General features: G+C 44.9%; 1 protein-coding gene across 3 annotated transcripts; it reads right to left on the bottom strand.

Moving 5' to 3' along the window:
* Positions 1 to 679: 679 nt before the first annotated feature.
* Positions 680 to 10,641, bottom strand: prpf4 (pre-mRNA splicing tri-snRNP complex factor PRPF4). Of its 3 annotated transcripts, XM_026174907.2 has the most exons (16): positions 10,504 to 10,542; positions 10,283 to 10,384; positions 7,978 to 8,164; positions 7,590 to 7,776; positions 7,333 to 7,420; positions 7,173 to 7,252; positions 3,426 to 3,519; positions 3,207 to 3,301; positions 3,032 to 3,090; positions 2,443 to 2,566; positions 2,267 to 2,356; positions 1,931 to 2,053; positions 1,426 to 1,533; positions 1,150 to 1,268; positions 961 to 1,067; positions 680 to 883 (listed from the first exon to the last, which is right to left on the bottom strand). In XM_026174907.2, the coding sequence occupies exons 3-16, from the start codon at positions 8,147 to 8,149 to the stop codon at positions 797 to 799; spliced, it is 1,533 nt and encodes a 510-aa protein (XP_026030692.1). In that variant the 5' UTR covers positions 8,150 to 8,164; positions 10,283 to 10,384; positions 10,504 to 10,542; the 3' UTR covers positions 680 to 796. The 3 variants fall into 3 exon arrangements, with proteins under 3 accessions (XP_026030692.1, XP_026030691.1, XP_026030690.1); XM_026174906.2 differs by lacking the exon at positions 10,283 to 10,384 and having other exon boundaries at positions 10,504 to 10,641; XM_026174905.2 differs by lacking the exons at positions 10,283 to 10,384; positions 10,504 to 10,542 and adding an exon at positions 9,011 to 9,088.
* Between the last annotated feature and the right edge of the window lie 813 nt (positions 10,642 to 11,454).

Here is an 11,454-nt window from a genome sequence, read left to right as displayed (position 1 = left end):
ATGTAACGTATGACTCGTGGTATACACTGGGGTCTCAGGTGGGTCCTCAGACACCTATTGGGAAAGGCCTGCTAATGGTGTGACTTCCACAAAGCGTTTATCTGGTGCCTTACTTCTGTCCATTAATGTAGCAGCTATCTGCACTACCTGTGGTGCACACGACACATAAAGGCATTACTGTGGCTTCACAAAACTGTTCATACAGTGAATGAAGAATAATCACATTGTCTACAGTAGGCCAGTTTCCTCACAGTAACCACCAACAGCAGCTCCCCGTGGCTGTGTATCTGCATCCACAGCCACGCACTGACGGCATAAAAAGGTTTAATTAGCAAACGTAACACAGGTGTGCCAATCGCCTCACCTGTCTGCTTCCTTAATCACTGTCTCACTGCTCCACCTGAACCTGAAGCCACGCCCACACTGAAATGTAAACTGTCTTGTTTAAATGTCTTTGTAGGTAACAGAAACTATTTTTCTGGCACAGCACAAATAATCTGTGGCATCTTCGTGTGACCCCTGATGGTTTTGTGAATGCCTGAGGCAGTGCCGGCATTTTAATGTCAATAGTTTTGTGTAATTTTGTTGTTAGCTAGAATTTGCAAAACAAGTTTATCTTTTTTAAAATTTGGATTTCAAGTTGGATTTCGAGGCTCATGAAAACGAATCAGCTTCAAACTTTTGAAAATTAATTTTTTTCTTTTTATTCCAAAAAGTGAAAACAAAATATTTTACTGAAAAACAAAAACAGTAGATCAGTGTCTGGATGACATAACTCATGATGTCACTAATGACATCACTCAGACAGCCACAGTTTGAAGGTCCGATCGTAGGAACAGGTGGCGATGAGTTTCCCATCAGGTGACACGTCGACGCCCATCACCTGAAAACACAAACAGGTCAGAGATCGCCAGCAATTAGGAGCGCCCGAATGGACCAATCAGAGCACAGCGCTCATACCTTCCCCTCATGCCCAGCAAGTGTCTTCAGTGGCATCCAACCCGGATGACTCCAGACCTTCGCTGTGTTGTCGTATGCACCCGTCAACAGGAAGTGCCCGTCTGTAGCTGCAAACACAGGAAGTACGGTCACATTAACAGGAAGCAAGGTCAGTAATATTTAGTTTTGTTGAACAATAACGTTTTTTACGTTGAAAGCGGACGGCAGACAGCAGGTTCTGGTGGGCGGGGACTGTGTAAAGGCACTTCCTGTTTCTCAGCTCCCAGACCTTACAGGTGTTGTCTCCACTTCCTGTTGCCAGGTGATACCTGAGTGGAGAAACATTATTGAAGCTGTTAATTCTGATCAAACCGTGAAATTTATCATTTTAACATGTTTACAACAAAAACAATCTCTTCACTTCCTGCAGAATCCCGATCATTGATTCGGCTGTGTGTTTTGTGTGATGCTTTGTGATTGGCTGACCCGTTGGGGGAAAAGTGCAGGCTGTAGATCTCCTTCAGGTGACCCTCAAGGAACACCACGCAGCGTCCCGTCCGGAGGTCCCACACCCTGCCAAACGCATCCAGGCCACTGATTGGACCACAGACAGAGAGAGCTGATTTGTTAGTTACAGAGACGTGCTGAGACGTGCTAGAGCAGGGGTGTCAAACTCAAATACACAGTGGGCCAAAATTCAAAACTGGAACTAAGTCGCGGGCTAACGTTAATATTTATTGAAATATATTTATTGCTCCAGATATAAGAATGAATCTTTTCTTATGGACTCAAACACGTTTTGCTGAAAAACTGAATATGGAACAAGCAAAGCTTAATACTAAACAATATATATATTAGCTGTATAACACCAGTAGGCCAGCTCTGATAGTAATTTGGTATGGCTTCGTGGGCCAAATGTAAGTAGGCTGCGTTGGCCCGCGGGCCAGAGTTTGACACCTATGTGCTAGAGGATGTTGTAGCGTTTGTTTACCCTGTAGCAGCCAGAGAACCGTCAGGGTGAAAGGTCAGGTCGTGGACACCTTTGCTGTGACCTTCCTGATGGAGGATTTCCTCCTGAACCTCCAGATCCCAGAGACGCCACGAGTAATCGTAGCTGCACTCCACACGGACAGGAAGTATGTCACACACAGAAAAAAATATTTCTGTGTTAAACTCAGAGTAAAACTTTCGAAGTAAAATGGAAAAATTTTTTAAGGAGAGAAAGTAGGTGGTGCTTAGTGTTTGAGCATGCTCTGTCTCTACACGTTACACAGGTATTTTGACTCATTACAGTAAGAATGAATATTCAGAGTAATTTCTACTTTACCAGGTTGTACCCAGGAACCGTCCTGACGGATGCCACGACACCCGAGAAACTCGCTCGCTGTGGCCTTCAATGTCTGCCACTGGCTCATCACTACAGCAACCAGAGACACAAAGCCATTAATTACTGATGGGATATGAATCAGACCCCACCCCCAGTTACCTGCCCCTTGCCCTCACCTTTCCAGGTTCCACAGCTTCACTGTGCCATCAGCAGCACACGAGGCCAAGCTGACATCTGATTGGTTAAGAGAAACTCCGGCCTGGGGGCGGAAGACGAAGGCACCCACATTGGTGTTGTGACCTTCAGCCAATCAAAGAGCAGGACAGAAAAGGGCGGAGCCTCAGACAAATGATTCACAAGTGATCAAAGTATTGATCAGTTATCATTTAAACCCTCTGGGGTCCAGCATTTTTGACTACTTTTTGATTTCACATTTAAAAACTGTTTACCTTCTCTTGTTTGGTATCATTCTTTTCAGCACAACCTCACATGTTTAACAGTTATTTTTTCATTTGACATACTGTATTAACACAATCAACACAATCGTCTCATTGTTTTGACATGCAAAACAAAACAATCGACTACACTACACAAGATACACACAACTATTTTATCGATCAATTACAAGCCCCCTTGTAATCATCATATAATGTTTGACATTTCTGTGGCAATAAATCTGAAACCTCTAATTTATCTCACTAACAACTAATCAACAAGCAATTCCAATGTAACCAACAACAAAAACAAACATTAAGCACTGCCCACCTCTGAGTGTCCGAATCAGGTTGCAGTCAGGGACGGACCACAGCTTACACAGACCGCTCCTGGAGGTGTTAGCACGTTAGCATTAGCTTCAATACAGCAGTTAAATAAGCTAACATTTACTCATGCTAATGCTAACTGTTTGCATTTTATGCTAGTAGTGGGCGGTGCTTGTTACCAGGAGGCCGTAGCCAGCATTTTGGAGTCGGGGCTGAAGTGGCAGAAGCTAATTGGTCGATCGTCCCCAATCTGACTGCAGAAGTTGTTCAGATTCTGAAGAAGCGGAAGAGGGGGTGGTTAGTGCTGCTCATGCTCACTGAGAACGAGGACATTCGCTGTGACACTCAGAGTGTTGTTTTTGGTGTGCTGCTATCTGCAGTTAATAAAATTGACTCACCCTCAGGCTCTTGTGCAGCTCTTGTTGTCGGATTGTTTTGGTTGCCTCGGTAACTTCCTTCTGAGTGCGTGCAGCCTCCAGGCGCCTCATTGCTCTGATGGACCAATCACAGAGATAAGGAGCTATAGCCAATGAGAATCAACCAACTGACATGATATTTTTATCATTTCTTCTTGACAGATCCTGGCGGCTCATTTACCAAGTCTCAAATACTTTAAGATCGCAGTGTGCGATTGTATGTATGGAAAGTCTAAGGAGTCAAACGCGTTTCTGTACAAGTGAAGACTCTGTTATCGTCCACAATAATACGGTATGAATTCCCGCAACAGGGATATTATTGCCATAGCAACACTGTGTTTAAAACTAGGGGTGCCCAGCTATGTCTGACAGCCAGAGCCGTGTGCCCACCTCCGAGGATGAGTTAGTAAATAGGAAGTTGTCTTGAATCATGCTCAATTATCCAGGTAAGTAAATCCCCCAAAAATTATTCTGTTCATCTGGACGTAGTGTTTGCAGTGGGAGAAACGTTTAGTCACTCATCCAATGATTTCTTCAGTTCAGCTGAGTGCAGGTTTCCCCAACCATATAAGCAGTACATTTGCACAATGACTGAAACTAGCCCACTGAATGAACAGCGGGCTGTGAGGTCAGTTTCAGCAAAAGGGCTGAACTTTGCTGTGACACCAAGACGAAATCCCACAAGTGGAACTGATCACAGCCACAGAAACAGCCATTCAAAACTACAACATTGCAACTGCGGACGAACGTTTCCATCCCATATCAGCATGGAGGACAGGAAGGCAGTCACATCACTTAGTAATGACAACAACATTATCATCCTTCCAGCAGACAAGGGTAGGTCCACAGTTTTGCTAAACCATAAAGACTATGATGAGAACATTTTGTCACTACTCAGTAACAAAAATAGGAGGGTGAGAGATTGTCTGAAGCTGTTAGACCAAGACAATGCTATTGACCGGACCTCATACCACAGGCTATACCCAGGGGAATCTACACCAAGTCTGTATGGTTTACCTAAGATACATAAACAGAGTGTACCTTTAAGATCAATTGTCTGTATGATCAACTCGGTCACCTATAACATCTCAAAGTTTCTGGCTTTGATCCTCAACCTGTTGGTAAGCAGCTCTGAACACCACATCCAGAACTGGATGTGTCTTAATTCCACCTATTTCACATACAAGGGTCAGTATTACAGGCAGAAACATGGGTGTACCATGGTTTCCCCAGTTTCACCCATTGTGGACAACTTGTACATGGAAGAAGTGGAAAAGAGGCCTCTGTTATCCTATCCTGGAACACCACCAAGTCATTGGTTCAGGTACTCTGTGGACTAATACATCAAATTCACCAGGGAGGATATAAAAAGTGGCAGGTTAGCCTTCTTAGACTGCGAGTTTTCCATCAGTAATGAGGGACATTTAAGAGCTGATGTGTACTGTAAACCAACGCATAAGGATCTGTATTTAAGGTTTGACTCTCATCATCCACTGGAGCACAAACTGGGTGTCATCAGGACAACACAGAGCGAACACCATCACCACAGATACAGCGGCCAGGGAAGAGAAGATCATCATGTCAAGAAGGCCCTGAGTAAATGTGGTTAACCCAGCTGGACATTTGTCAAAGCTGGGAAAGCGCCTAAAGAAAGCTCCAGCTGATCAAGAAGAGGAAAACAACAACTGCTGTCTAAGTAAAAACCCTTAGTGATCCCATACTTGTCAGGAGTATCAGAACAGTTGAGATGCATTTTCTCAAAAGACTGCATCTCTCTGGCTTTTAAACCCCAAAACACGCTGCGCCAAAAATTGGTCCACCCCAAGGATCGGGTCCCCCGACACAAACAGAGTAATATAGTGTACGCTTGTTAAGTGCCGGGAGGATTGCAAGGATTTATACTTGGGGAAAAAAAGTTACTGTTTATAAGGTTGGGGAAACCTGCAGTGAGCTGAGACTGAAGAAGGTGAAAACAGCCAAAATCACATTATCGAGTATGATCAGGCTACGATGGAGGAGATATCAGCAATGATTCCACTGAATGTCGCTGGAAAACTGGTCATCTGCATGTCATGTGACAGAGCCAGTTGTCACTGATGTGGTCACAGTAGCTATTAAAAAGTTTGTAGCGTCTTTACTGTCCAGTAAAAACTAAAAAGTGCCTATTGTGATTTGGCGCTATATAAAGAAAACTGCCCCTTTGAGGGCAGAGCCAGGACAAGCTGGACAGATTACATCTCTCAGCTGGTCTGGAAACACCTCGATGTTCCCCCAGATACGATAGTGGCCGCGGAGAAGGTCGGGGCTTCGGTCCCCTGTCCCGTGACTGGATCCCGGATAAGCAGAAGAAAATGGATGGAACAAACTGAATCGACCTGCACACAACATCCTGACAGGAAATTTCTCTGACTCCGAGCGTATTCAGCAATTATTTGACAGTTTTACTTCAGATTTACAGGGGAAACCCAAGCTCGGTTACTCTGCTGCTTAGATTTATTCTTTTACCCGTGCATGTGGAAAGACTAAATATAATATTACCGATTGGTTATTGGTTGTTAGGGATGGGTATCGTTTAGGTTTTATCCGATACCGGTGCCAAATCGGTACTTTTGAAACTGTGCCGGTGCTCAAACGGTGCTCAAACCGGTGCTTAAAGAATAGAGAACACAAAATTGGTCCAAAAGCCTCTCATGTTCAGCTGTTTTTTTTGTAAAGAGATTACGATGTTAGCCTTTTCTGCAGCTATAGGGGATTTATGGCATCACTCTTGGCTGGAAGCAGTGCTTAATCAATGGAAAAAACACAAACTTTGTCCTAAACCTCTCATGTTTAACTGTTTTCCACTTTTTCTTTGGTCATTTTAGCCTTTTTGGCCAGGGTGAAGGGAGTATCTGCCATCAAACAAGAGGACAGCCGCATGTAGCTATGATGATGTTTGCTAGTTCACCTTACATGCATTAATGTAATAAGTGGTTAGCCTACTCAACGTAAATTACACACGAACAACATTAAGCTACTCACGCAGAGAAGAACGGCTGCTGCATCATCCTCATCATTTCTGCTACACTGGCAGGGCTAGGGGCCAGGACTCTCCTCTTCGTGTTTTTGGGGGATGTTGCTAACTCTGGGTTTTAAAAAAAACGCTATGTGTCTCCAGGTGTTTCATCGGATTCGAGGTGTTACCTCCTTTGACAGTATCAGCTTAAAGCACTTGTTGCAGGCTGCTGAGTTTGCATCTTTTGCTGTGAAGTACAGCCAGACTTTTGACCGCTTCGCCTTGGACATTTTTAATCTGTAGCTCTGCTCTAAAAGAACGTACATACCTGGGCCCGCCTACTATCCTCGGAAACGTAAAATGATTGGCTAGAAGTGTATCACAGCTCAGGAAAAAAAAAGCACCGAAATAAAGCACCGAAATGTGCGCTGCTTTTCGGTCTGGTTACTACCGTTTATGTAAGAACACACCGGTACCCATCCCTATTGGTTGTCATGGTGATATGGCTGTTCATGAAACATAAAACACAGCATTCAGTGGTGAAGGTTAAGGTTGATGTTTACGTCTTCACCAGGCGGGTTTGAGACGGAGGGATTTTTAGCTCTTTTGTCCTTCTGTGATATAAGGACTCAGTGTGGTGCCCTGCCTAGTTACTGAGAGAGGAGTCTGGTAGAAGCGGTGCACTCAGTGGTTGTCTTTGCTCCTCCTCCTCTCACGCTTTGATAATGACTCACCGGGGAAGAGAATATCTGGCCAACCAGAGCCGAGCATCCTTTAGGGAAGCGGAGCCTTCGTGGTACCATGTCTGCTGGCACTGTGATTGGTCAGAGAGAAAATGTTTAGATCATGCAGCCAGGTGTTCTGAAGCCCCACCCACACTCCAGGTCAGCTGACCTCATCCTGCGACCTCTTCGCTCGCTCTTCGTCCTTCCTGGATTTCTTCAGAGCGTCCGGACCGACCACGGACAGCACACTGCGCAGCCTGAAGACACACACACACACACACACACACTTTTACTTCCTGTCTGCTTCCTCCCTGTCACACTGACCAAGTTTGACAGGTTTTTTTAATTAAATTATTGGCCCAAAATATTCCTAAGATGACTGCTGAGAGTGTTCTACAGAAGATTACAGAAGTTATTTTGCTCCACCTTTCGCGGCGGTCAGCTGGTCCCTCTCCAAATAACGTGATTGGCTCCCCCAGTGCACGGAGGCCGGCTTTCACCTCAGCATCATCAGTGGACACAGTGATCTGTCGGGCTCGTCGCCGTCGCTCAAACTCAGCAAGCGCTTCCTGCTGCCGCTCACTGACCCGCTCCTCAATCTCCAGAGTCTCCCCTGCAGGGCATCAAGGAAAAACAGAGTCAACCAAATTTCTGCTATCAATTAATCACAGATCTGATTGAGCAGATATTATTGATCACATGATTGATCAGAGTCTTGACTGTCGGCACTGTGATCAGCAGAGGGTGGAGGTTCTTCTAATTTCTAATAATTTTTAAGAGACATTTTATCAGAGAAACTGAACAAACTGCTAACCTGATGAGATGTTGATGTTTCCCGCCTCAATTCCCGCCCTGACTGCATCACTTCCTGTTGCTGAGCTGCTCGCCACATTGGCGCTCAGACGCTCCCGCTCTTTCTCCTCCAGGCTTCCATAGAAAACTCTGCTCTTCTTCACGGCCGGAGCCACATCCTCCTCATCGGACATACTGACTTCTTTTTTCTGGAGAAACAACAAAAACACATGAGGAAGATAAAGGTGACATTTTTAATGACAAAAAGAAAAACTGCTCAGAAGAAAAACCTTATTGATCCATTGAGCAGCAGCAGAGTGGCTGAAACGCAAACAATCACCCTGATCAGTAATAAGTGATCAATCAGCAATGTCAATCAGACACAGTAGCAGATTCATACTATACTTGGAACACCTTTATTTTTAACTTCCTGTTTGAGCTGCTGCAATTTCCTGCTCAGCTTCACTCGCTGCTGTCGGTCAAACAGAATGACATGCTCACAATGATCAGCATCTGTTACAATGATGAAATGACCTTAATGCACCTGCTGACATGTTAATCTCACCGCAGAGCTCCACCTCACTGGCCTACAGGTGTGGGTCACAGACAGGTGCTGCACCTGAGGCATGGATTTCCTCTCATCCAGGTAACTTCAGGTTATGCTGGGTTTCTGTACTATTATGGTCAGAGACTTCCTCCTCGTGTAAATCACTGTGGTAACTGATGGGATTTACCCCAGGTTAGAGATCAACAGGTATGAAATCACGCCTACTGACCAATCACCATTCCTGGATGATCCCTCAGAGCTCTGCAGGGAGAGTTGCAGGGTGCGTTTCCCTGGTCGTCAGTAGTAAATACTCAGTTTTATTCCTGTTTAAGCATCAATATCTGAGCACAAAGCCCCTTTTCCATTAGTACGACTGGTTTTCCATAACAATCAAGTACCACCTGATCTGTGTGATCGTTGTTATAGCAACGCTGCTCAGTTTCCTGTGAAGTAATTAATATCCAACATGAATGCTACAACAAAGGTGGACGTGGAGGCGACGATATACCTGCTGCTCGGTCTGTGGCTTTTCGTTAGACTCAGGGAACAGGACATTATTCTTTGTAGCCATTTCCTTTCGTTGCCTGTTTTCAAAAATGACATTTTAGATTTTCGTGAACAAGACGCTCTCATGACTCATTGAGTGACGCCACTGACCAGCCAATCAGCGGCATGCAGTCTGACGATGTCACATTTAAGTACCTGCTTGGAACCCCAGCCCGGCAGATATTAAAAAAAGTACCTGGTACCAGGTACTATGACCTGATGGAAAACCCTGGAAACTGTGGTGAGTACTAATGGAAAAGGGGCTTAAAACACCTGTGCTGTACCTGATGACCTCAGGTCAAGTCAGTTTTTAGATTTAATTTAGTCTTCTTAAACAGCAACGCGTCTGCAACTGAGAGAAAAACACTGCATTAATGTTTCTGGAGTAAGTTATGTTAAGAGTCCATTTTTAAGGTTCCTCACTGAGAGACCTGACCCACAAGGATCTGCGTGGTGGCCACACTCAGACCTGTTCCAAACACTAAGGAAAGGAGCTTCAACGCTTCCGTTGCTGAACAGACGAGACACTGGAGCATTCTTTATGAAAATGGAGGAGTCCCATAATTCATAGCGACAGACTTATCTGACCATGAAAACAATGATATAATAACCAAAGTGGAGCAGAGCATGAAAATTTTCATCATAACTTTTCCATTTCATCCACAAGGTATATATATATATATTCATAGTTTTTAACAGAAGCTGTTAAACTCACAGCTGAACTCTGAACATCACACTGCTGGAAAACTACTTCCTGTTGAGTTGTTACTGCATTAAGAACAAATTTACATAAACTCTCTAAACATTAAGAACTCTATGAGCTGTTCAGTAAGTTTAAGCTTGTGAATATTCATCCAGTTGTAATACACTGTGTACCACCGTTGCGCCTCGTTTCAACGTTTAAGGCGTCTTCAGTAAATCCAGCAGACTTTTGACCTCCATCAGTACATCTGAGTCTTTGTTCTGCTTTAAAACTCCACCCTGGTTTTTCACAGGCTTTGGCACAACAACGGCCTTCGCAGAATCAGGCTGAGAACATGCTGTGCTGAATTCAAATTGGTGATTAGTTTGAAGACCGCGGACATATTTACAGGCGCCGCTCTAGGTGACCTTTGACTCCGTCCCCGTGTTAGGGTCAATGATAACGAAAACAGAACTTCGTAGTTCAGACCTCTAAGCGTCCTCCTGCAGCTCTGCACCGATCAGTAATCGCTAACTCCTCACCGTTTCTCACCTGTGTGTTTCAGGTAAAGCTTCGCGCTCACCGGAGTCAGTGGACAGCGCGAACCCAGAGCCTCTTCAAGGGCTGAGTGTCTGTAACGTGCCGGAGCACGCGCTAACGGATGAGGGGGTAGAGCAGAGTATGGCTGATTTACGCTTTGACGTCTCTCTCACCTGTGCAGTTGAACACAGCGGCTCAGAATGCCGTTAAACCGTTCAATGAGAGAAACTTACCGGAGGAGACGAAGGACACACCGACGCGGAGCACCGTGACCCGGAAGTTCTTCCCTGAAGTGCCACCGGGTCAGAGGTTGCACACTTCCGGTGGACGCAGCAGCTGCAGAAAATAAACAGAGAGAGAAACTGCGGGAAAGAGCATTACAACTCCTCTATCAGGTACCTGCACACCTGTTCACACTGAGGGTATCCGCAAGGACTGTCCGTTACCGGTCACTGTAACGTCACTGCGACTTTACTTTAGCGCAGCTTAGCTTAATTTAGTTTAGCTTAGCTTAGCTTCTGTGAACCCCATCTGCGTGCGCAGTGCGCATGAGTGGCGACTTAAGGAGCGGCAAGGTTAGGGGTCAGAGGTGAGACTGTTATAGATATTTCAGCAGCCAGTCAGATGAGACCATTAAATGTGTCTGTATAACCTCCAGAGCATCCTTTAGAAAAGCAAGCGAGCTAATCATGCTGCTGGTTCCTGTCTGAGCGGTAGGTGTAGTTTATTTAGTTTCTATTGCTTTAGAAGCAGTTGGACGCCCTGAGCTCCGCCCTGAGGCCCTTACCCCGGGAATCTCTCGGTTACCCTGACGTCAGTAATCAGGAGACTTCGGGAGTCAGTGTTGCTGTGGTGATAAGTTACCTGGACTCCTGCTGTGGCTTGATATCAATACGTTCACCATCAGGATCAAACACAGAGATCAAACAGTGTGATCAATGATTCTGATCACAAATATCAGGAAACATTTTTTAGATCTGGTCGATCCTAATTATTGATCTGATGGAAACGATAACTGAAGCTGATTGCTGTTATTGATCAGATTTCAGAATTAATTAAAGCTCCTGTGTCTGAGCTAATGATCTATTGAGTCGGTGTTGTTGAAAGGTTGAAAAGCCAAATGGCTGCTCTCTGGGACTCTAAGTTTAACCTTCATCACTTGACTTTTTTCCTTCCTCTGAAAA

This window comes from Astatotilapia calliptera, chromosome 7 (assembly GCF_964374335.1).
Source record: "Astatotilapia calliptera chromosome 7, fAstCal68.1, whole genome shotgun sequence".
Taxonomy (NCBI): Eukaryota; Metazoa; Chordata; class Actinopteri; order Cichliformes; family Cichlidae; genus Astatotilapia; species Astatotilapia calliptera.
Note: the sequence above shows the minus strand (reverse complement) of the source record. Positions and strands in the feature narration are given on the sequence as shown.

What these genes read in the sequence shown, in the direction of transcription:
- prpf4 (XM_026174905.2), bottom strand. Translation starts at nt 9,073, where the DNA reads ATGGCTACAAAGAATAATGTCCTGTTCCCTGAGTCTAACGAAAAGCCA. An exon ending in AGCCACAGACCGAGCAGCAG is followed by an intron (nt 8,165 to 9,010) that starts GTATATCGTCGC and finishes TTGTTTCTCCAG; the next exon opens with AAAAAAGAAGTCAGTATGTC. An exon ending in AGCTGCACAAGAGCCTGAGG is followed by an intron (nt 3,302 to 3,425) that starts GTGAGTCAATTT and finishes CCGCTTCTTCAG; the next exon opens with AATCTGAACAACTTCTGCAG.